Genomic DNA, 25,741 nt, shown 5'->3' with positions numbered 1-25,741 from the left:
TTGCTCCTGCCCCCTATTTTGTACAGCTCTCCGCTTGTTTATTTTAATTAGCACAGGAATCCTTTGCTAAAAACAAGGACCAACCTCCATCTCCCGGTTACATCACTGCTTCCTGCCCTCCCTTTCCCCTCCACGCCACCCCAAACCCGTCCCCTTTATTCCTCGCTAAGAAAGAAGGGGCGGGAGAGTTGGCAAAATCAACACCTCTCTAGAATCGCTTCAAGTTTAAGTCTTTGCTGCCGTGCTTTAAACCTAGGAGGAAATCCTAACGAGCACCACACAATACAACAACCCAGGCAGGTATCTGTCCGAGGGGGTTAACTGTAGGGTAGATCGTGAAGCTGGGTTCATCTGAATCTCCTTTATCGGAACCCGACTACGGAACTTCAACAAGGTTACGATTAGGCACCGCCTGCCAAGAAAGGGGTTGTTGTTGTTGTCCCCCCCCCCCCGCCCCTTAGGGTTTGAAACTCCTTTTTTTTTCCTCCGGGGGTTTGAGAATTTTGTTCTCCCCCTTCAGTTCCCCAGACAGGGCGCCTCGTCGGACTTGAGATCGGGCAGTCAAGAGAGGAAGAGATCCTCTTGGCTTGTTAGCCCGGCTGATCCATTTTTGCTCCTCTTGAAGGCTCCCTTGAGAGCGCTGCTCACGCTTTCCCGCTCTTTCCTTCCTCACCTTTCCGCTCAAGCCCTGTTCTCTTCTTTCCTTCCCCACCTTTCTCCTCAGGCCTTTTTCTCTTGGCGGGCGGTGCGCTCGAGAGGCGCTCTGGGCGCTGCGGGCTTTCGCCTCCCGTTGGCAACAGGCTTTCCTGCTCAGGCGCATCCCCGCTGCCAAGCGGCCGGGAGCGAGGGGGAAAGCGCTGGGGGGCGGGGGCGGGCGGGCAGGGAGACACGGATCCAGACTAGGACGGAGACCACCTTCCTTTCTCTTTCCGCGCTTCTGAAGTTGGCAGCCGCGGATGGTTCTCTTTTGGCAGTTTGGGGTTAGCGCTCCCGAGCGACCTCCGCTCTACCCTGGACATGCTCGCCTCCGCCAAAAGGGCGGTTTTTCTTCAAAGCTGCTGAGGGGAAAGTAAGCGAAAGGGTGGGGCGGATGGGAGATGGCGGATCCCTCAGGATCCCTTTCTTAAGATTTCCTCGGAGGCGGGTGGTGAAAGGGGCACTTGAGCCGCCTCCTGCTCCTCATGTAAAGTGCATGTGTGAAAGGAACCGTGTGAGGTAAAATATTCCCGGCTTTCCTCCGGTGTGAGGTAAAACATTCTCAAACCAGCTCTCTCCTCCCGGACTTCTGGAGCAAGAAGCGTTTAAAATCAGACGAGGCTCTTAAAATAGGTTCTTGGTCAGCCAGACTAGGCCCGTTGGGAGGAAAGCCGTCACATTCCGGGGAGAGAAAATTCGGAATCGCTCGAAATCTCTTCTTCCTACCAACGACACCTGGGGCGGGTTGCCCGGTCGGCCTCTTGGGAGCTCAATTAGGCGAGTGCCAGTGGCCAAGGGAGAAGCGGGGACTTCTCAGGGCCGTCTCTCGAGGCCTTAAAGCGGGCTCCGTCGAGGGAATGGAAAGGTCGAGAAAGCCTGTAAATTGCGAAGACAGGGGAGAAAGAGAGCTTTAATCTGACCCCTGCGAGAACAACTAGGAAAGAACCGCTCCGATCCAGCTGAGATCGCTGCGCGCCATTGCCTGCCCGGCTGGGGTTCGCCCACCCGATTTTCTCATTGTCCCCACTCGGGGCCCCTTTCAATAAAGAGAGAAGGGCCGAGGCCAAGGCATTCGCTTTCCGGTCGCCTCAGATGCGAAGGGCGAAAGAAAGACTTGGGCCGGATCCTGCCCCGCGTGTAAAGAGCACGAGTAAGAGAGAGGAACCGTGTGAGGTAAACCGTCTGAGGTAAAATATTCTCGCCTTTCCTCTACTTCTACTTTTTTTTTGGCGGCTCTTAATCCGCTCGCGAACATTTACTTCCTATAGCAAAATCAAGCTGCTCGATCAGCCCCTTTGTCTTCCCGATACGCGTGTGTGCGTGCCTGTCTGTCTGTCTGTCTGTCCGCTAGGAGCAAGTTTCTTGCTTCTGCCAAAAGCGCGGCTTCTTTCCCGGCTTGCCGCCAAGTGTTTTGTTCCGACGCTCGCTGTGAGGCTCACCGTCCAGGGCCCCCGAGCTGTCATCCGTCCAGGGATTTGCCCCTTGGCAAGCTGTTGCGACTTCCTCACCCCGCCTGGAAAGACAATTTCTCTTCTCCCCACCCCCGCCTTTATGTAATAAAGCCGCTTTTCTGCCGAGCTCAACGCTAGCGACTTCGCAGAGACCTCCTCCGTGCCGTGTTCTTGGGCAAGGCGATTCTTTCAAGCTCTTCTCCAACTCACCGATTCCTCCTACAACGCTGAGATTTCCGAGTGGTCTCTGATCCCCAAACTGACCAGTCTGCTAACTTTGGAAGCCCTGGGTGCTACCTAACCAGCTGAGGTGCCTGCTGGGTTGTAAATGCCCCGCTGGTGCGTTTAAAAGACCCTCGGTCACCCCTCTGCTCACTTTCGCCATTTTAATGTAGCCTCTTTGTAGAACCCTTGATCCGGACCTCCTAACCCTGTCCCCCAAAAAAAGTCTCGATCCCTCCCCATCTGAGACTAATTGCAACCATCGGCCCCAGGTATGTATGGAGACAAGGAGACCAAGCCGGGTTTCCTGCTGTAAGAGACTCGTCCTTTTTGCATTCACCTGCCTTTTGCCTCTTTGCACCCGACCGAAGGGGAAGAGAAAGCCTTCTCATCGGAAGCCCCTTCTTTGGCCTCCCTTTCAAGCAATCCTCTTCTGTTTCTTGCCTTCACATACCCCCAACCCCCACCCAAGGGCTATTTGGGCTGCTTTTCTTCAGAGGCGGCTCCTTCGCCTGGTTCTTCTCCTTCTTCTTCCCAAGGGGAGAAAAAGAGGGATGGGATGGGGAGCAGTTGAGAGGAAGAAAGGATTTAGAGAAGAGGCGAGGTGACCAATGGAGAAGTTGCCTTTAGCTACCAACCAAGGCAGGTTGGAAACTCAGCACCTGAGGCAGGAAAGTTTTGAAGCCGCAGAGGGGCTAGAAACCAACGAGAGGCGACCCCAAAGGCGCTTTACCTGCGGGCAAGCCGTACCAATGGTTCCTTCCCAATCGGCTCCGCGGAGTCAGACAGCCCTCTGCTCTCTCCGCGGAAGTTTTGTGCGGACCCGGCTTCCCGGGGAACGCTCGCACCCAACCTGTCCAACGTGGAAGTGGAGCTCTGAAAGCATGCGGAATCGCAATTATCGCGGCGCCTTCCGTCTTACCCTTGATGTTCACAACGGCCCTGCCAGGGAGGCTGAATATACCAGACGTCCCAGAAGAAAGTGGTTGTGTATGAGCAAAACCCGAGTCATAATTAATCAATACAGCAAAATACGTGTATTCAGTTCAATGTGAATAGCTATGGTATATTAAGGGAGAAGTCTATCTTGTTTTAAATGGGGGGAAACGAGTGTTGAGTGCTTTTGTTCACCATTTTCGGGCAAGATTTACAGAATAATCCAGACAAAGGCATCCCATAATTCCCTTTAAAATCAGACGGCGTTTCTTGAAAGGTCTTCCTTCTGCTCTTGCCGTTCTATTCGTTTTACTTTAACATATTTCTTCTTTTTCATAGGTGGGAGGGGGCAGGGAAGGGAAAAGAGAAGCAAAGAGGGAAACAAGAAAGATATACTCTGTGTTCCCAAAGTGTTCTTGGTGGGGGGGGGGGGTGAGACGTGGGGAGCAAGGCATCGAGAGAAGGAGTGATGTAGCTTAGCCCATTAGACTGATTTAGAGTCTGGGTTTTCACGAACTTTGAAAGGGCTATTTTCGGGGATATGGTCCACAGTCGCACAAAATGCTTAGTCAGTCCAGTCAGAGACTGAGTTGTTATCCTTGCCTGAGTCATGCTTAGCGTCTTGGGTGAACTGATCCCCCTTGCTCTGTGCATGGTTCAATATAGCCACCAGTACAGCTCATTCATTGTACAGCTGGGTAACCCTTTATCCTTAAATCAGGTAAGCATGTTGTACCACATATGTCTCTTGCTTACACAACATGCTTAATCAAGTAAGCCCTTCATTAAATACCTTTCATTTTCTCCCATTTCTCCCAGTCTGTTTCATTAGGGACCCTCCTATTGCTTTCCCTGGAAAGTGGGGGGGGGGGGCTCACAATATATCCTAAGGTCTTGCCCTGATGGCATGCCAAGCTTGGATAACTGACAACTGGTATTGATGGGGAACCATCTCCCATGACTGGCATTTAATTGGCTATACCAAAGGCAAATTGGCTCTGACCACCAATGGTCTCAGTGTGGGGGCCTTTTGGCCTTTGTATGAACAGCTAGTAAGGCCTTTCCTCTGATCTTGCACACTCCTTTTTTCTGGGTTTTGTGGCCATCTCCTTTCCTGATTATTTGCCTTGCAGGCAGAGACAGCAGGAGTTGAAAAGGATGGATTCCTCATGAAGAGAGGTTCCTATTGGGCTAAATCTTCCCAAGGGAAGGGAGAGCGGGTGGAAACGATATAAAAAAAGATTAACTGAGAATTGAGTAACACAAGGGCAGACAATTAGTTTAGCCCCGGTTTCTGGCTGCCCTTCATTCACACCAGCACTTTTGCTAGTCGGGACCCACTGTTCAAATGGGATGGCTGGTTTCAGTTGGGGATGGGACTGGTTTCTCGTAGAGGAACATTACTTATGGGGGAAAAAACTGTGTAGCACAGATCCAGTTAAGAAAGTGGTCAGTCAGGACAGCCCTTGTATGCCCCTTACAATTAATATTGATAGAAAATCTTTTGGTGAAAGAAATAGTGATAAAAAATAGTAATTTTTATCACTAGCCATTAATTCACTAGCCATTTATCACTAGCCATTAATTCCACTTCAAAACAAATTTCCTACAATACTGTAAGTTTGATTTTGCTTTTTATTCTTATGCAAGGAAGGGGTGTCTAAATAATAGAAATAAAATATGTGGCTTGTGCAACTCTTAAATTTTGCTTGGCCTAGCTTTATACTTCAGCTAAAAAACACAGTCTTTAATTTCTCTTGCATAAGATCTTTATGTTCTGTCCAAACTCTAACCTGGTTTTGCCAGCCTGGAGTCCTCCAGCTGGCTTACCTACTATTCCATCACCACTGGTCCAGTAGCCACTGACCAGTAGCTCAGAAAAATTGGAGGGCAGGCGGTCTGCCAGTTTCTCTTTCCTTGTCCCTGCCCTTTATTCTACTGAGTCTTAACTGCAAGGTGTTGACCCAACTCTTCTCCAAGACCACTCAGAAATAAGCTGATTTAATGCACTAACACTTACTTGCATGTACAGAATTGGGCATACATAATTGTAAATCACTTCACCCAATTATGTGGGGATGGAAGTCATAAAAATAACTTGGGCTTACTCCTGAGCAATCAAGCACAGAACTGCACTCTAAGACAAGATTGCACCTACAGCACGTTCATCATACTTATATTGAACCCTATTAATTCTCATTAGCTACATCAGACTTAATAATTAGCATGCACTAAAATTAAACTCAACTCATTCTGAGCAGGTATGCCCAAGTTGACAAGGTAAGAGGTCACTTTAGTAAGCACATTTATTTGGGCATAATTAGAGTCCATTACTGTGTAGACCTGCCAGGGTAAGACTTTGGGGCAGAAGTTTAGAATACCGCTGAGCAAAGTGAACAAGAAGGGGCCAAAATAGAGCAGCCCTGGCTTGTTGCATGCTGCAAACAATTAAGTAATTTCATGCAAGCCAAGCACATTTTTAGCTCAGCCTGTTTATGATTCAGAGTACACATAGAAGCCTGAACATTGAATTAATTCAGTCACCCATGGTAAAGCTAACTAGGGTTAAGCAAGCCCTACAAATGCAACCTCTGACATTTAATTGGGATGGGTGGGAGTTAAGATAATTAAGCCCAGTTACCCAACTTTTCTGCAGTGGTGCTCTGCTGGACGACAATTTCTGCTCTATTCAAATAAATGGAAATTCTGTTTTGGAGTTCAAGAGAGCAGAGTCACGTCCCTTTCACAATTTCATTCTTACAGCTCACTCCTTCTTGACCATTCGCTTTGGGGGGATATTGATGTAGATGGTGAACAAAAGATCAGACCTGTATTCTTAACTTTTCCCACAGTACTTCCTAGAATATTTGTTTGATATTTCTTTTTTCAACTCAACATTTATCTCTTGATTATTGCATGAAGTCAACTCAAGTTTTCCCTGAGACTTTTGATGACCTTATGGACACGTCCATATAGTTTTTAAAGAAACAATAAGGAAGTTATGTGCTACTCTCTCCCTCCGGGATGCTTTTTCAACTTCTCAGACTAATCTGACATAAGATCAGCAGACAATCGCGTTGTCCTGAGTTCCAAAAAGAAAGAAAAAGTGACACAAGTATGTGCACACATGCAGGCTTGTTTCATTTGTTTGGATTTCTCTGCTCTGTGGAGCTGCCTTGTAGTTCTTTCAGATTCTCCTTAAATGAAGAGGATCTCACTCAGACTCCTTCCCTGTCTCTCTATTGCTCTTGAATTTGGGTGTGTGATGGGCAGGTACATGAAGGGGTTTATTTTCCTTCATCCCTAATTCAAAAGTAATGTTTTTTTAAAAAAACAATGAAAGAAAAGTTCCACCTCCTCCTGTCCCTGGGCAGAGAAAATAGCCATGGAAAAAATGCAGACAGCCAATGGTGTGGTGGGATGGTGATTTTCAAAATCTGGATTCCATCCAAAAGGATGGTCTGTTGGCCAAGCTTCAAAGGAAAACAGAAGGGGTAGATAATTTTCCCCCTCTCCAAGCCTGCCTGGAGATCAGCACTTTGTGATTCTCAAGTTTAGTATCAGAATCATTTACTCAGCTCATCCAATAAGCGGGCCCATCTCAACCTCAAAAGATCATGTGTTGAAGCAAGCACTTCCTACTAAATCCCACCTATCTTTGTGGACACCCCAAACTTGATATTCTTCAATCTTTCACCAAGAGATACAGCACTAAGTCTCTATCTTTCTTAGCTCTCAGTTAACTTTCTTCAATTAGTTCCCTCTCCCTTCCTCCTAGCTAGCATCTTCAAATATTGTATCTCTTGGCTAGGTTCCTTTTGGAGCTGGGTGAAATCAATCCATTTAAACGGAGATTTGGGAGAAGATTTCTCCCTAGAAGAAAAGAGAAAGACCATCCAAGTTCATTGGCAAAGGGAAAATGACAGGAATTGGTGCAACGGCTGTTTTCTCTGATTCCTTGCTTCTTAGGTGGAATTCTTTGCCATAAAACTCTTCAGGGATATTAGAACTAGGAAAAGAGTTGACACTTTAAAATAAAATATTAATATGAAATTTCTGAAAAGTAAACTTTACTGAGTTCCTTCAGCAAGTCTAGAATTAAAACCTTTGCCTATATCTTAAGTCTTCTGCTGGAATGTAGGGAAGGCATTTCATGTCTTACAGTCTCTGACAAAGTCGGGCTAGTCTAAATTTTTCCTGACCTTCTCTTCACGTCTGTCCATATTTGTCGGTCCGTTCCACCAGACCTTCCTTCTCCTCTCATTCAGGGACGGCTTTCCAACAACTTTCATTCAAAGATCCGCCCTCCCTATTTCTCTCCCCACCCTTTTTCATTGTTAAAAATTATTTGAACTTGAGGTCTGTACACAGGAGGGTGGTGGTGGTGAGGAGAAGCTGGGTGGATGGGACATAGGATTATAGTCTGGACCTTCCCCCCCCCCCCCGCGCATCCACTCCTCTGAAAGATTCCGGGGTGGTGCCTCTTAAATCCCCCCCTATCGTTGATAGAAAGAAGGGGTCTAAACCGTCTCCCACCCACTCCTCCGGAATATTTGTCACTGCTCGCCCATCACAGTGGGGGCTGGTGAAGTTTGACAGCTCTTTGTTGTCTGTAGAGCAGGAGGAGGAGGAGGAGCAGGGGGCTGGTGGCAGTTCTTGGGTGAGGACTCCTCCTCCTGAATTATCCAAACTGGGTTGGCTTCTGTCTCCAACAAATTGGACAGAGCTCCAGCAAGCAGCAGTCCCACATCCAAGCGAGAGCAACAGGAACTTTCTAGCAAACGGAGATCTCTGCTTTAACTTGCCACCCACGACACTCATTTTCCCTGTCTTGTTTGGTTTTTCTTTGTCTTTTAACCTCTCCTCCACCCACCCCCATCCTCCCGTTTCTTTTGCGTGAACCATTTTTTCGTTATTGTTGTTGTCACTGTCTGCCCAAGCCTCAACTTCGTGTCTGCGTTTTCTTTCTTTCTCTCCCCCCTCCCTGTTCCCCCTTCTTCCCCATCCCCTCTGGGTCCATCCCGTTCCTTGCCTGCCCTGTCTTCAGGAAGGAGCCCGGTCTTTTGCACCGGCCAGACGGGAGAAAGAAATCCCCCTCCCGCAAGACCATTCCCGCCAGCCGCCGCTCGGCAGCCTCCCCAGTCTTCGGCTGCTACCTGCCTTCCCTCCGGAGCCACGAAGCTGCTTCTGGGGGCTCGTCCCGTCGCCCGGCGATTCGGATGCTCTAAACCAAGACTCTGGGGCCTGTATATGGAAATAGTGGGGTGCCGAGCCGAAGGAAACGCGTGCCCCTTCCGTTCCCCAGCCATGCTTTTCCACGGCATCTCCGGAGGCCACATCCAGGGGATCATGGAGGAGATGGAGAGGCGGACCAAGACCGAATCCCGCCTGGCTAAAGCGGGACAGATGAATGGCCGGGAAGCGGTAAGGAGTGGCAGAAAAAGTCGGGAGTTTTCACAAGAGATGAAGGAAGGGTGGATTTTGTGTGTGAGAGAGAGAAAGAGAGAGAAAGACACCCGCCCCCCTCCCAATCCTAGAAGTAAGATAACCGGAACCGCCCAGGACACTGGAATGCCGTGTGTGTGTGTGTGTGTGTGTGTGTGTGTGTGTGCGCGCGCGCGCGCGCATATCTGAGAACGCCCAGGGAAACCTTCTCCAAGTCTCACTTCTAGATATCTTTTTCAAAAGAGTAGTTTCCACCTGTCTGTTTAAAAGGAGACTAGCCAGTTTTTCCCCTACTTTATTATTATTTCTCTACATCTGGGTTTGTTTGTTTTTTTAAAAAGGCAACAAACAAGCTCAGAGATAGCCATTACAACGCGGTCATAAAGATATTTTACTCAGGAGTAAATTCCGTTGAATTTTTAAGGCCAAGCTTTCAAGAGCCCACCTATTTTGTAAAAGTGTGGGTGTGTGTTTGTGTGCACGCGCGCAGGCGAGTGAGCAGGACCCAGCGCAGGATCTCCATAAACATCGTCCAGGGAACGGGAATAAAACTGATTAGAGTCGTTCTGCCACCCTTCCCCTGATCGCCCGTCTAGTTTTCTCTCGCTAACTTTCCTCTTCAAAAGTGTTTTAAGATTCTACCCTTATTGCTTGAATATCAAGTCTCGGTTCCTTCATAAGCCCGGCCCCTCCCTATCACGATTGGGAAGCAAATTCAAGAAAGTTCGCCTAGCAGAGAATGTAAGCTGCGATTTGCCATCTTGAAAACGAGGCATTTGAAACTGTCGCTTTCAAGGCAGTTTCACGAAATGAGAAATAAACCTCGCGAGGCTCAGTGTCATTTTCTGCTGAGTAAGTTTGGAAGGAAGGCTTTTAATGAGAGCCTCTAAGAAGAAAGGGCTGCCAAGGAGCAAGAGGGTCTAAACCCAACAAGCTTCAGAACGAAATTGTTTAGAAGGTTTGAGGGCTACCAAATTTACTCCCAAATAAGTTCAATACCTTTTGGAACGACTCCGACGTCTTTTATATTCCAAATCATTTGTGAAAAATAAGCGCAACAGGAGAGTATTATGCATTTTGGTGGCTTTCAAACGGATTAATTTTAGTTACATTATTCCGATGCTGCTGGAGATTCATTCTAACTTCTTGTATTGGAAAGAAACAAACGTTTATCGTCGCTTCATTTCTCTAGCTCCAACTTGTAAAAGTAGCACTGAGGCTGAGCCAAAATCGACAAAACGGAACAATCTCCCTCCCACTCCACCCTCAGATTTATTTTTCTCTTAAAATGCCTAATAATTGGAGTCGTTCTGAGCGTTAAGCAGAAAAACAGAACAGTTTCTTAATGGATTCCAAAACTCTAAATTAAGTCGAGGAACTCCAGCGGCACGAAAAGCGATGTGTGTGTGTGTGTGTGTGTGTGTGTGTGTGACGGGTAAACAAGGACATTTCCTTTACTCCGAAATCTCAGGATCTCCAGTGCATTCATGAAGAATATAAGTAAGGGTCTACCGAAAGCTATAATTCCATGAACTGGACTCTCCTCCATGCACAGCAGAGACCAAATTCATTAAGGCAACAGTTTCGTAATCATTTCAGTTTCTTTATGCTTTATGGGGGAGTGAGAGGAGGAGAAAAAATCATTAAGAAGACAAGCAGAGGGAAACAAAACAAAACAAAACCCATTGGTTTCATTTGTGCCACCATTCCTTGTGTTTGGTAGGTTCAACTCTTTATATTTTTAATTTTGGGAAATTTTTAGTTGTTTCCCAAGTGGTCTAAATTTTCCTCTTTCCTCTCTTGTATTCAAAGATAATCTGGAAAAGAATGTTTCAAAATAATGATTAATTCCCGACTCCATATAAAAGACTTACAACCTGTTTTTGACAGGCCGTGAGCTTGATTTAAACTCTTTCTACCTGTTCACCTTCTTAGTGGACGTTCGCAAAATCCAGGCAGGAAGGACATTATACAGCATATATTCCTTCCCCCCACCTTTTCCCCTTAAGTAAACAAGACCCTGAAGGGAGAAAAAAATAAAAATAAAACGATGTTTCCTTCTTACGTTCCTTATCCTCAATAGTTTTTTTTGTTGTTTTCTTTCCAAAATGTGTTCTGGAGTTGAGTCCAGGTCAGGAGAAAGAGAGTGAATGGCTCAGAAAGTAGACCCCCACCCCCACGCACACTTCTTCAAGCTCACAGCCCGATCTGTCCCGGGGTTGTTTCCTCGGATATAAATCCCCAATCAAGAGGGGCGCGTTTTGAAGAGGAATCAGCCAGAACTCGGCCTCTCGCGTTTCCAGGAAGCTGTAGTAGCGGAGCCGCTCGATTTTCTGGCTAGATTTTCTGCCTTGCTCTCGGGGCTCATCCCTTGGCTGCGCGAAGGCCGAAAAGGCGATTTTGGTTCGGGACGAAGGAGCCGAGAGTTATATCACCTCTATGCAGAATGTAAACCCTACCATTGAAACTCAGTCCTGGGGAAAAGGTTAGGATTCAGACCACCACCACTCCTTCTGCAACCAGTATCTTCCGCGTCAAAACACCGGCTTCTCGCAGAAGCGGCTCTATGTATACAACATGCGGAGTGAAAGGCAAGCGAAGGAGCAAGTGGGAGGTTGCCAGTTCCTGCTTGAGGCAGAGTTTCTCCCAGCAAAACTTCGCTCTGGGAAGCCAACATAAGCCAGAATATTGACTTCACCCATCGCTTCTTCTAGGCGATCCTCAGTTTCTTGAGGACCTAGCAGCCTTGTGTGAACCCAGCCATTGCGTTCTGCCAACGGAGGGCGAAAAGATGAGTGAGCCCAAACAATTGTGGTGTATTCGGTAAGCCAGAGCTTAATGTTGGATAAATCCAGCCGATGGAGGGGATCCGGATTTATTGTGCAGTAAAAAAAAATCTTATATCTTAACTGTTTTGAACTACATATAATAGACTTCAGCAGGATTTACTCGCAGGTAATCAGGTGCATGGAATGAAGCTAACGCCCATTAAAATCCACGGGAAGGAAATAATTCCTAGTCTTCTTAGGTCTCCACAGAAACGAAGCGGAACTAAAATACTACACCAGACCCTGAGAATTCAGTAGATTAGTGTGGGAGTAGGTTTGTGTAGAATCGTGCTGTAAACTTACAGCTAAGGCCCGTTGCATATGCCTTCTGATTTTGGTTGGAAATATCTCTGCTATTGATTTTTTAAAAAAAAAAAAAAAAAGCTGAAAAAGTACACCTAATTAGATGTTGAGCTTGTAAGATTTTGCCCGACCTGTTGACCTTTGCTTCCCTCTGCAGAACATGCCTCCGCTGAGCCCCGAGAAGCCTGCCCTGTGCGCAGGATGTGGGGGCAAAATCTCGGACCGCTACTACTTGTTGGCTGTGGACAAGCAGTGGCACCTCCGCTGCCTGAAGTGCTGTGAATGTAAACTGGCTTTGGAGTCAGAACTCACCTGCTTTGCCAAGGACGGCAGCATTTACTGCAAGGAGGATTATTACAGGTAACAGCTTGCAGGTTGGGGTGGGGTGAATAAGATGGGGTAGTTGAGATACATGAATGTTCGAACTATTCTGAGAAAAATAATCTCTTACAGAGCATTCATACATATTTGCAGGACATGTGTTACTCTTTCTCTCTCTCTCACTTGAGGTCAACTTTATGCAGGCATGAATGTCCTTGGCACTTAACTAGAGGCATTGCCCCTTTTGGGGGTGGTAGATTAAGCCTTATATATAGGATTTCATTTCCCACAGAAAATAGAGAAGTGGCATTCTCTTGGCAAATGCTAATATGTGGGGAACTAAGTCATTGATTCAATTGTCTTGTTGTAAATTATGGAAAGGCAATTCACAAGGGTGCTCGCCCCCTTCCCCCCCAAATGTGTGAATCGCCTCTATGAGATAGAGATAGAAAGATAGAAAGATAGATAGATAGATAGATAGATAGATAGATAGATAGATAGATAGATAGACAGACAGATACTTTGCCTCTATTGGAAGAAAAGGAGGAGTGTCATCAAGTGTTTAAAATCCTGTCCCAGATACTAAATTTGTTCTTCCCATCATTTCTCACCCCGTCCTTCCAGAGAAGTCTAGATTACAGCCTTTGGCTGGTGGAAAACCATTTGAACACCTGCATATTGTCCTTTGAATTGGATGCATGTGAAAAGACCCTCAGAAGCACAGGTGGAAAAATCCAGGGCAGCAATCCCTACTGGGCTGCAAAGATGCAAACATTTTACTTACTGCTGGGAAGTATCTGACCAGCAAGAGCTTCTCTGCTCCACTGAGCTTTACAAAATGCCTTCTTCCTATAGGAAGAGCCGGTTGTTTAGAACAGTGACAGGGCAAAAGTCAAGTGACCAGGAAAGCCGCTTGCCAAATACTCTCTCCAAGAATCAGTGCAACATCTCTGCAACACTAGTGACCTCTTACTTGCGTTGCACCTGTGAACTCTTACAGATTGTGTGTTCATGCAGTTCGCTTAATCGGGTCAGGAATGCATGAGCAGAGGGATTCGCACAACCTGTTAAACTGGATTAGTGTTAATGTTAGTAAAGGCTGAGTGAATAGCACACTCAAGTGCAGGCCATTTGAATAGGTTATGTTTCAGCGTATTTTGCCTATTCAGAAAAAGAGTTAACTAAGTAGCCAGGTTAAGAGTCTTTTCCTACCATATCCTCTGCACCAAGTCTCCGCAGTGGGCCCCTGCGGTGTTCTTTCCTGAGTTATGGTTGGAGTGCTGTTGATCTACTCATTCCTTAACTACGGCTTGGAAGGAAAGAAGGAAAGGCTTGGCACAGAAGCTCTCCCGCTGGGCAGTCTGCTCTACTTTGCTTGTTAATGAGAAACTGCCCTTTGACTAGCCTGGCTATAGCCCGCGTCTGTTAAAGAGATATATTCAGATTTTTTTATCAGCCTCCCTTCCCAATGTGCTGAGTAAATATTTCCCATTTTTATTGTTATGTTCCAGCAAAGCCTCAAGCATCCTTGGAACCATTTCCTATTGATTTCACAAACACTTCTAAGGTGTCCACAAAATGGCCCATGCTTCTTATTTATTCAGCACTAAATCCCTTTGAACTCAGTGAAATCTATTTCCAAGTAAGGATGGGTTAGAGCTGCCAATTTTATTTTAAAGTAAGAAAGGAGCCAAGGTATGCTTCATGTTTAGCTTTATTTTTGATACTTTCAAAAACTTAGAATTAACCTTAAGCTTTATTTCCAGTGTTAGCTTTTCTCAAACAACCAAAGAGTGACTTTGAATTACTGGGCTTTTCAATTTCACAGGATTCTTACTAAAGACCTGTACCAATATAAAGTGTGCTATTATTGGTTATTACACAGACACACACACACACACACACACACACACACACACACCAATGCTATTCCACACAGATCTTTCTCAAAGATGACCCATTCATTGAATGGAGCTCCTCTGCAAATGGATAGAAGATTCCCAACGTTTATCTGGGGCCAGAGTGGTAGAGCCTGCTTAGGATCCATATTTCATACCCCCAGGCCAAATGCCTTGTTGTGGTAATAAATCCCACACTCAGGGAAGAAGCAAACTTGCCTCCCGGCACACAGCCCCCTTATGCCCAGAGGGGACCAACACTAAGCTGGTGGCTAGAGAGGCCCGCTTTCTTTGCTGTTCTTTGATTTTACACTGCAGGAAAGGAGCTTTGCCCCTCTCTCTGGTGAATGCTCTCTCCACCTGAGAAATCCCAAAGGAGCTTAGTTATATTGAGCCAGAAAGAGCGCATACCCACACCCACCACTTGCTGCAGAACCAGGACTGCAGCTAATAGGGATATTTTGGGTGGTCGCTCTGGGAATGGAGAGAGGAGAATGTGAGACTGAGCTTCCTTATATGCTTGACTCTCTACCCGCCTCCCTCATTTATTCCAGGATACCACTTTGGGGAACCCAGGTGACATTTCTGAGCACTGCCTCCCCCCTGCAAACTTGTGTAGACTGATTTAATAGCTCAGTGGGTTCAGTTACTAGATGTGATAATTTTTCCAGGCAAAGATATATATATATATATATATATATATATATATATATATATATATATATATATATATATATATATATATATATATATATATATATATATATATAAAATTGTGCAGTTAATCCACTGATTTCCTTAATAAAATGCCATTGCTTCACAAAATACACTACACAAACTTCACTACCCAAAAAGCAGTTTGTGTAGGGGTGGAGGTTGCCATCTTACATTATATTTATTTAGACGATGGGAAAAGCACCTACTTATAATATGAAAATACAGTAGGGAATTATCCTTAATTGTAATAGTAGAGTCCTAATCCTTGTAAATTCAAATGTAGCCCTACTGAGTTCAACAGGAAGGTGGGAATAACTGTGCAAGACCCACTATGGAGTACTCCATTAACCCAATTTTCTGGGTTAGTGGAGTACAAACAGGCGGTATTTACAGGACAAACTGAACCATCAATTAACCATGCAGGATGGGGTGTGCACAATATGCTTGGCCGACTGGTAAATCGAGGCTATGTGATATCTGAAGAAAATAGAACTTCCCCCAGAGGAAATTAATGAGATTAATTATAGGGTTTATCTCAAGCATATTCCAAAAATAAGTTTCATAAAGTTCAATGGATAAAATCACAAAGGTGTAATTGAGCCCAGTGTAATTTCCCCCATAAAATGGTGTTTTTCTTCTGCCTCCACATATGTGAAAGTTCTCCTAAAGTCAGATTGTGAATATAAAAGGAAAAAAAAAGTTTAAGAAACAGCCACAGCACTTAAATCCAAGGATCATCTTGTTCTTATCCTTTTATACTTTTTTTTTGAGTCAATTTTGACTCTTCTGGCTGCCTGGACAAATCCTTGCGATTTTCTTGGCAAGATTTTTGGGAACCCTTTGCTGTTGCTTGCTTCCTAGAGTCAGAATGACTGGTCAAGGTTACCCAGCTGACTTTAGGTCTAAGGTGGAACTAGAACTCAGGGTTTCCTGGTTTCTTGCCTGGCACCTTAGCCACTACACCAAACTGGATGTCCATCATCCTTTTAAGCAATGACTATATTCTCCCTTTGTCCAACTTTAGACAGCCTTTCCCATTTGAGCTGTCTGAAACTGGAGTTCAGAGATAGAACTTATCCAGAAGGCCATTTTCCCCTCACTTCCTCTGGATTTAAAGAGTAGTGCAGGCTCAAATGCTTTTTGAGCCAATCAGGTCACCCTTTCCTGATCTGTAACTATTACGTTACTTTCCCTTGGCCCCAACTGGTTTGAGCCCAGCCAGACTTAACTAACCTTCACCCTCAGTCAATCAGGCCGCTGCCCCACTGCTCTTGGCCTGTCTCCACTAACTTATGTGCTCTTTCCCCAGAAGGTTCTCCGTGCAGCGCTGTGCCCGCTGCCACCTGGGCATCTCTGCTTCGGAGATGGTGATGCGGGCCCGGGACTCGGTCTACCACCTCAGCTGCTTCACCTGCACAACGTGCAACAAGACGTTGACGACAGGTGACCATTTTGGCATGAAGGACAACGTGGTCTATTGCCGGGCACATTTTGAGAGCCTGCTCCAAGGCACCGACCCAGCCTCCTACCCACCAGCGTCACTCAGCTACACCGAGCTGGCAGCCAAGGGTGGTGGCCTGGCCCTGCCTTACTTCAATGGCACCGGTACAGTCCAGAAAGGACGGCCTAGGAAAAGGAAGAGCCCAGCTCTGGGCGTTGATCTGGTCAGCTACAGTTCAGGTGGGTTGTAGAATAATCCTCTTTGGGAGAACCTCAGGGATCATATACAGTACTTGGAGTCATGGTTGCTTTTTTTTCCTGAAGGATTTTTTTCCCTTTGCAACCCAGTTTGTGAACTGCAGAGCAGGATATTTGTTAGGTCATTTCAGAGTTTCTCAGCCCTCCCTCAAATAATCTTTTTTACTTTAACCTTTAATAAATATCTTGGCAGAAATTACTATGGGCAAGAGACTATTGAATTAAAGGAAGAAAACGAACAAAATTGGCCTTTAAGCCAGAAATGAAAGATGCTTTTTGAAGAATAGGAACAAACATTGCACAGAAGAACATTCCCCTGAGGTTAAGGGAAACATAGGTTATGTATACACACACACACACACACACACACACACACAGAGAGAGAGAGAGAGAGAGAGAGAGAGAGAGAGAGAGAGAGAGAGAGAGAAATCTGTGGTTAATTTAACCCTGGTTTTCCTCAATCAGTGCAATTTCATTGGTTCAGGAACCTGTGGAAATCTAAACTGAGTATAGGGCTGCTCTCATGCTGCTCATTAGATCAAAATGTGGTTGGTTTGCTTTGACAATCCAGGTTTTGCAATTTAGAGGATTATGTGAATCCATTCATTATGTTTAGTATTACAATTTGCCACTGAATTCAAACTATATTTTAGACAAATCTTGCCTATACCCACTACTTTGTCTCAAAAGAGTTCTTTAGAAAATTTGGAAATGCAAATGTATTTCTTTTCCTTGTTTACCTTAGCAACATCTTGCCTTGCACATCGAGTTTGGTCTAGTTTACAATAAGCATATTTCCAGGCAAGTAGAATGAAGGCAGAAAATATGCTGTTGATATTTAATTTTAAATATACAAAGTACACCACTTTATGTCTGTAAAGTGAAAAGTTAAAACAACTTTGCAAGGTAGGAGAGTCTGATTTGCCTTCTCTACCAATGAGAAGTTGCTGAAAAATGAGTTTCTTTAGACTTTAGCGTTTGTGATGGCATGGTGTTAGATCTGGGGACTTCTTAGATCAGAATTTTTTTTGCTTAAAATGCTAATCTTAACTATGACTAATTTGAATCCAATTGTTCAATAGAGCTTCCTTTCTTACAGAAAAATAAAATAAAGCTACATTTGTCTATTTGCTAGAAAGTTCTGTTCACAACCAAGTCAGCATATCTGTTTCTGAGAAGAAATATTTTTTTAAAAAGTTTTCTGGGGATGTTTAAGTTTCTGCTATGGATCTTCCTTATACTTGATGTTTTGGAACTATATAATCAATTTATCATAATTAGTGAAACAATAGAAAAGATTTATTACCTTAGTACAATCTGAAAACCTTAGTAGCATAATGCCATCACTGCGGTAGGATAAATCCTTTTTCCATTTATGGCTCATCCTCAGAACGACCAAGCTACAAAAAAGCTGAAATGCTAATGGTGGTGATGAGGAGCCCACCATATTTAAGCAGAGTTGAAACCTATTTGTTCAAGTCAGAAGCCAACCTGGTTCTTAGGCACTCTGCAGTTAGCCCCAATGGATTTCTTGGCGCTCCTGTTCAAGAAAATGTGAGCAGGCTGTTTCCCCTCTACTGCTGTGAAAGCCCTTGCCGAGAATCGGCGTCCCTGGGTCCGAGAGGTCCCGAAGATTGCGGAGAACCGAAGGGACTCCGCGGCCCCCCACCCCACCCTGGTTCGCGAAGCTTCGAAGATCGAAGCGGGCTCTCTGTTCAGTTCTCTGACGTAGTTGTTGTTGTTAGCTGCGAAGTCGTGTCCGACCCATCGCGACCCTATGGACAACATTCCTCCAGGCCTTCCTGTCCTCTACCATCTTCTGGAGTCCATTTAAGCTCACACCTACTGCTTCAGTGACTCCATCCAGCCACCTCATTCTCTGTCGTCCCCTTCTTCTATTGCCCTCAATCTTTCCCAGCATTAGACTCTTCTCCAGTGACTCCTTCCTTCTCATTAGGTGGCCAAAGTATTTGACTTTTAGCTTCAGGATCTGGCCTTCTAAAGAGCAGTCGGGATTGATCTCCTCTAGGACTGACGGGTTTGATTGCCTTGCAGTCCAAGGGACTCGCAGGAGTCTTCTCCAGCACCATAGTTCAAAGGCCTCAATTTTTTGGCGCTCAGCCTTTCTTATGGTCCAGCTTTCACTGCCATACATTGCAACTGGGAAGACCATAGCCTTGACTATACGCACTTTTGTTGACAGGGTGATGTCTCTGCTTTTTAGTGTGCTGTCTAGATTTGCCATGGCTTTCCTCCCCAAGAGCAAGCGTCTTTTAATTTCTCTGACGTAACCCACGTGCAACTCGGCCTGCTCCTGCTCCGGATGGATAGAGTGGTCGTCTCTACGCTCCGCACGAATTTGAACTTCTGAAAAGGCGGGAAGGGGCCCTGGGGCGAGGGAAAACAGAACGGATTAGTTTGGATCGGACCTTCGGGCAGGAAATAGCCCGAAGCCAGGTTCCTTTTCGAAAATGGGGAAAGTCCGAGGCTTTGGCCGCTTTCTCCCTCTGATGCATCCCTCTAGTCCTGGGTGGCAGGTCCTTAGAACGGCCCACGACCCTATGGATAAAACAACCTAACTGGAGTCGGTGCAAGAAGACCTGGCGGCCGTCTTCCCGGCTGCAACACGCGAGGATCGAAGGGGCCGGATTTCCTAGGGCAGCGTTTCCCAACCTTAGGAACTTGAAGATGCGTGGACTTCAACTCCCAGAATTCCCCAGCCAGCATAGCTGGCTGGGGAATTCTGGGAGTTGAAGTCCACGCATCTTCAAGTTCCTAAAGGTTGGGAAACGCTGTCCTAGGGCTGCGCAGACCCGCTCTTAGCCCCTTTGGAGTTGGAAGTCCTGCGGCAACCCAGGAAAATGGGTTAATCCCGTAACCAGTTGAAGGCTTTGTCTGAAGAAAACCCCCCCACCCCCACCCCCCGTGCTGCGGGACAGAGGGCTCTCAGGCGGGGGAGGAGGGGGCAGAAGGAAGCCGAGCTGTTTTTAATTGTTCGCTGTTAATTGGAGCTGGCACCGGCACCTCTGGCAGCGGAGCCGCTCGGAGGCCAGGCGAACGGCCAGGGAGCGCTGGGGCGCCTCTTTCCGCCGAGGCAGGCTGGGCCGCAGCCACCGGGGAAGGGCCGCCGCAGGGCGGGTCGTCCCTGGCGGCGGGGGAGGAAAGCTTGCGCCTGGGGCTAGTCTTGCTTTGAAGCAGGCAGCCCCTCCCTCCCTCCCTCCCCCCATACACTTTCTTCTCCGTTAGGAATGCGAATGGGGGAGGGGGCTGCAAGTTTGCTTCTCTAGGCGGGGGCTAAGACGGCGGAGGAAAGCGGCCTTTCCTTGCCCCCCCCCCCCCGTCCCGTCCCGGTTTTATTTCGGAGCGAAAGGAAGGGGTTGGAAGTCAACCCGGCTGATTCTGAACAGCCTCACTTTCCAACCAGGTTTACCCAAAAGTCAAGTCACCTAATGCACCTTTCGCCAAGTGGCCCTTCCCGGTGCAATTGGATTGGTTTACACTATTTTCTGCACACACACACACACACACACACACACGTTTATAAAAAGGAAAATTCGGGCGATGTTTCTGAACGCGTTCATTTCGCTGGGCTTCAGGCTTGAGTTGCTTACGTTTCAAGGCACGGCTATTTTAATTGTATTTCACGACGGGCTTGGCGCCTTCGATTTTGTTGCGGTTCTTTCATTTCTGCCTCGGAGCGACTCGGTTTTAGGAACCAAATACTCCTCTCGAGAGAAGGCGTTCGTACTACCCTTTCCAAGAAGAGGAAAACAAAAGTGAATGTAAGATAATTTAGAAAACGGTGCGGGGACTCCCTAGACTGGCGAAAAAGTGACTTTCTACGAATTACCTCATAAATCGGCTCCGATTTATTGCTGGGGTGGAGGTGGGAGATTGTGCAGGAGGATTTCCAGGTCGATCGCTCCTAGAATTTATCCCAGAAGCAGTTCGATAGCGGCATGTGGCGTCTGACTGGAATAGTTCATTTGTTTAGAATCGTACTGAAAAATAAAGACAAAACCAAACCGGCTACTTTTCCCAGCTAGAAAGACGACTAAACGAACGCTTTATTCCTGAGAGCAAAAGAATGTGGCAGTAAATAATGGACAAATAAACGAAATATTTCCATGCAGATAAGCGTATTTTTTTATAAGATGGTGCTAAATAAATTTTAGAGAATTAAATGCTAATCATATAATGATTTCTCCCCCAATTTAACATAGCCTGAAGTTAATGAGTTTAGAGCCACTTTGTCTAATGGTAAAGACACCAAGATAGAAACCGGGAGACCCTGGATTCTAGTCCTACTTTAGCCATGAAAGCCAGCTGGGAGACCTTGGGCCAGTCACTATCTCTCAGCCCAATCCATCTCAAAGGGTTGTGGGGAAAGTAGGAGGAGGAAGGTGTGTTGGATATGTTCACTGCCTTGAGTTATTGATAAAAATAATAAAGGTGGGATATAAATACATACAAGTTTCCATTATTCAGTTCCTGTGGTTTTCAACGGGAGAATTAAATACCTCTTTATTTTTTTCCTAGTTTCTTAGAACGTGATGCAAATAATTTTGAGGCTGGCTGGGTTGTGCCCCAAATTAGTTGGGCCCATTTCATTATTTGAGGCTGTAGAAGTAGGCAGATTTTACAATCATCACAAAGAAATGATCAGGCCAATCAAATTGTCTACACATGGCTACTGTCTATTAAGTTTCTGATCAAAGTTACTAGGATTTGGACCTTAGCTGTGATCCAACAAAGACTGGTACCCAAAGATTTGGTGTTATTTTCCTGCTTTATTATTGGAATACTAAATGTTAAGGAAAACAAATGTTTAAATTCATATTCATCCAATGGTAGTGTAATGCCTCACATTTACTGGAAGGGTAAAAAACTGTAATAGCTAAAGAGACTACCATATTTTTATCTGTCTGTCTGTCTGTCACCTATCTACTTCCAAGATTTGCCATGATTTGATGTTGAAGGAAGACTACATCTCTTTATTTCCCCTCATCCCATTATACATGAAACATTTTTTGTAATTTTTCTGATAAGTAACAACTTTAAGCTGGAATCCTATTGATCCTTGAATAAAATAAGACTTATTTCTGGGCTAGACATCAGACATACATCGTTCCCTTCTCATGTCGCAATAATGACATGTTTCAGAGAACTGGAGTTATTGCTCCAAATGAGGGTCTCCTTTCCACAAACCAAATTAGATCAAAAAGAGTTTTTTATTTATTTATTTATTTATTTATTTAGTTATATTTATATACCGCCCTATTCCCTGAGGACTCAGGGCGGTTTACAGGAAATTAAAAAATCCAAAATACAAAAATTAAGAACCAAATTAAAAAATATTAAATTAACCCTGTAGTCAATTAAAAAGAACCCCAAATTAAAAATTCCTCCTCAGTCTGGGCCCGAGAGCTCGAAGAGCCAGGTCTTCAGGCCCCGGCGGAATGATCGAAGGTCGGGGGCAGTTCTCAGCTCCACCGGAAAAAGATGGAAAAATGGAAAAAGAATTGCTATATTTTAGATTGGGGGGGCATACCTGAATATAAAGCATGTGATACCTTGTATGTATCATGTTTACATGCATATATCCCAGCAACTGCATCCACATTTACCTTGACTAGGATATAGCTCTGATTTGAAGCTGGCTTTTATTTGAATTTTCCTTTGCATTTGTAATGTAGATAGTATGGGAAATTGGGTCGAAAAAAGCTTAGCAAATTACTTCCATAATCAAGAAAACTATGTGGTTAAGGCCATGAAATAACCAAGAATTAAGCTTGGCTCAAGGGACAAAAGACCATTACTCTGTATGGCAAACAAATGAAAAATTAGTCTTAATTTGTTATAAATCAAATTAAATCTAAAATTCATATACAAATATAACTTTTCAGGCTATGCAATCTGATTTTACTCTGAAAACCTGTCAGAATTTCTGGAGAATTTAGTCCTTCACATGACCCAAATAGAACCTAATTCTTTTTGCCTACAATTACATACCCCCCCCCTTCCAATTCCAAGTCACTAATATCTGAAAGTTCAAAAAAACGCAACACAAGTGTGTATAACTATTGTTAATGTATTAAATTTAATAGTTAAATTACTTTAATAGTTCTGAAGATATCAGTACCTTTTTATGTCCACATTCTGCAGATCTTTGTGGATAGGTCAATCCATCTTTCTCAGTAGAATATGTGTGGAGTTTCAAAAATGCAGCAGTTAATTCAGATCTAACTTAAAAATCCTTTCATTTGGCAAAATGGCTTAAAACATCCTTTCCCCCCCCCTGATAGATGCTTTGTGCAAGAAAGACAAAGTTTGGGCATGATGAATTAGAGTGTTTAAGGGAGGATAGAAAATCAGATACATCACAGAGATGGCAACTGAAAATGGAAATTGATTGTATTTTCTTCTTTTATAAAACCTGGAATTTAGAATTTAAGTAGCATTTGACTGGTCCCCCTCTTTGCCCCACTTCCATTTGAGTTCTGCAGCTAAAATAAGAGGCTTCACATTATCCAGAAGTTAAAAAAAATCATAAAACGTTAGCTCTCAACATCTTTGAACTGACAAAACAAATGTAGCAGTGACCTCTGGTGGCTTTTGAATGGAGAAGGCCTATGGAGTGGGGGAGGAGAGTTTTTGTGTACTGTTTAATTTGGATGTGCTCCTGGCTATTGTGTTAGCCTTAAAATATGACTTAAAATGAGAGAAAAATAAATTTGATATATTTTAGTAGCATTATTTCTCACTTGCCAAGCTTTCTTCTATTCTGATTAAAAGCAGAAGTAAACTGAAACATATTTTCTTTCTCCCACTTCAGGAATCTTTGAGGTTAATATATAATTTCTATCCATTATTGACTATACTGACTGAAGATGATGGTAAATTGTAGTTTGGTCTGTCGGCTGGGAGGGCTGCTTATTGGATGTGAAACATAACAATCTAGAGTCTAGATTAGAAAGAAAGATTTAGTATATGTGTCCTGCTTCACTAAGTTGCAGTAGTAAAGCTAAGTAATTTTTCTAACGCCCATTTAAGACTACAGCAGAGGTCTCTTATCCTTTGTTGATTGTAAGGCATTCTTCCTTTTCCAGCCAACTGAAGCTTGATTTAGATCTGGTTTCAATATGCATGTTTATAAAGATCTGATGAGTAACTGGCCTGCCAGTAGAAGGTCTGCCAATGGAAAACTCAAGGGCTGGACAGCATATGGCAACAGTGGTAGGATATATAAAATATACCATTATGGTTCTGTGTGACTCATTAAAAATCAATTAATTATCAGGTATCAGTTAAAAATCAGAGGCAGAGATAGGTATTTGGCTTCTTTGTGATGGAGTACATTATCCTGGGCTTGGGAAAAATATATATAGCTTCTGACAACATGTCCAATCCGTTATGTTAAACTACCAGTCATAGATACTAGTTGATTAGCTTTCTTTGTGAATAGGGAATTTGTCTTGCCAAGGTCTTGGGAGGGTGATTTTTATATCTTCTCTGGCTTTTTGGGGTATCTTCACATATGATGTTATGTCTGCCAAATGCCTTGCCTAGGTTTTGCTTTTATCAGAAATGTGATCTGGAGGAAACAAGCTTTCCATAATATGGAGATAAATATTCCCAGGTAGCTACTATAGATGAAACCTCTTTATGAAGGAACATCATAAAGTGATAGGATAGTCCAGGGGTAAGCAACCTTGGCTCTTTTATGACTTGTGGACTTCAACTCCCAGAATTCCTGAGCCAGCTCAGGAATTCTGGGAATTGAAGTCCACGAGTCATAAAAGAGCCAAGGTTGCCTATTCAAATACTGCCAAACCTGCTTAATTTTCACAGAAACTTACTTTGCTTTTACTAATATGTGCATAAATCCACATTACAATAGCTTTAATGTTCATTTGGATTCTACAAATGATTTTCTTTTGTTTTTGCTTTTCTTTAGGCATGTATTTATAATATATTTACACACATTATTACCTAATTCATTCACAAGACTCTGGGTGGTTATTATCTATGAAAGGAAATCATGGGTGCTTTCATAAATGAAAGTGTCATGCCTATGAATTAACACTCTAATTGCAGTATCCTATCCATCTCTACTCAGAAACAGACCTCACTGTATTGATTGTGGCTTTCTTCCAAATGAATAAGTTTTAGGAACTCATTGCCTGTTTGCTAGCAGTAGTTCATGAAGTGTTCATAAATCTCCTATTACAAAAGGCAAGGGGCAAAGAAGCAGCCCCATTGATAGTTTATAATATATAAAGTGCCTAGAGTCATCTTATAGGGAAGATGGACGGCATAAAAATGTAATGAATAATAAATAAGTTGATAAATGCTGACTCAAGGTACTGATTGAAGGTATGGCTCCTAAAGATCCTACTTCCCTTTCCATTTTGAAAGGTGACGCTGGGGATGTCACTGGGAAAATGCTGTTTTGCAATCAACCAGCAGTTTTGGAAGCAGTAGTTCTGCATGCTCTATTGAAGCCACATCAAAGAAAAACAAGTGCTTTTTCTTAATGTTCATCTGTGTGAGGTTAATAGAAGACCAGACAACAACTTGGGTGGGTGCATGCCAACAATAGTGGTCTGCTTTAAGCTGTAGCCTTTGGCTTGTTTGCGTAAAATCCAAGTGGCCAAGGGATGAAAAAAATGATCCTCATTCTTGGTAGATAAAATTGAATTTTTGGTTTTTCTTAAAGCAACAGAGAGTGTGTGTGTGAAAGGAATCCTAGATTATTATAAACCATCTCTAAGGAAACTGTATATGTAATTGACAAGCCAACAAGCAAAATGTGAGCAGCAATGTTGATAAATGATAAAAGGTCTATGTCTGACTGTGCTTTCATCTGATGGCAGAAATTGAATAAAACAGGTGTCCTTATACAAGGAGTCCACACAAGGATTACCAGCATGGAAAAACTGTACTCTAATTAATCTCAAAACTGAAACAAAAAGAAATTAAGAACCAAAAAAATTTGGAAGATTTTCTCAATAAGTGAATACACTCATATGCATTACAGAAAGGAATTAATGGAGGTGAATGCCCCAAAACAGCATGATTAGTGCTGATCATCTTTAAAAAGTACAGTGTTCTTAACTGTTTGGAAAGAAGCAAAATAATATAGTAAAAGAGGAATAATTGGGTGTTGGAATCTGGTACCCTGGAGAAGAGCATTCAGCCCTGTTCATTTTGTTGTAAGCACACC

At 44.2% G+C, this 25,741-nt stretch overlaps 1 protein-coding gene across 2 annotated transcripts in view; it reads left to right on the top strand.

The window, feature by feature from the left end:
• Positions 1–8,440: 8,440 nt before the first annotated feature.
• The window catches only part of LHX9 (LIM homeobox 9), a gene marked incomplete at its 3' end in the record, with an annotated part of 36,187 nt that continues 18,886 nt past the window's right edge, over positions 8,441–25,741 (top strand). For both annotated transcript variants that reach the window (XM_083359784.1, XM_083359783.1), the window contains exons 1-3: positions 8,441–8,729; positions 12,039–12,241; positions 16,127–16,497. In XM_083359784.1, coding sequence (XP_083215910.1) covers positions 8,556–8,729; positions 12,039–12,241; positions 16,127–16,497 — 748 coding nt within the window. In that variant the 5' untranslated portion in view covers positions 8,441–8,555. The remainder of the gene's footprint in view (positions 8,730–12,038; positions 12,242–16,126; positions 16,498–25,741) is intronic.

This window comes from Vipera ursinii (genome assembly GCF_947247035.1).
Source record: "Vipera ursinii genome assembly, chromosome: 3".
NCBI lineage: Eukaryota > Metazoa > Chordata > Lepidosauria > Squamata > Viperidae > Vipera > Vipera ursinii.
The sequence above is the reverse complement of the archived record's forward strand: the minus strand, read 5'-3'. Positions and strand labels throughout refer to the sequence as shown.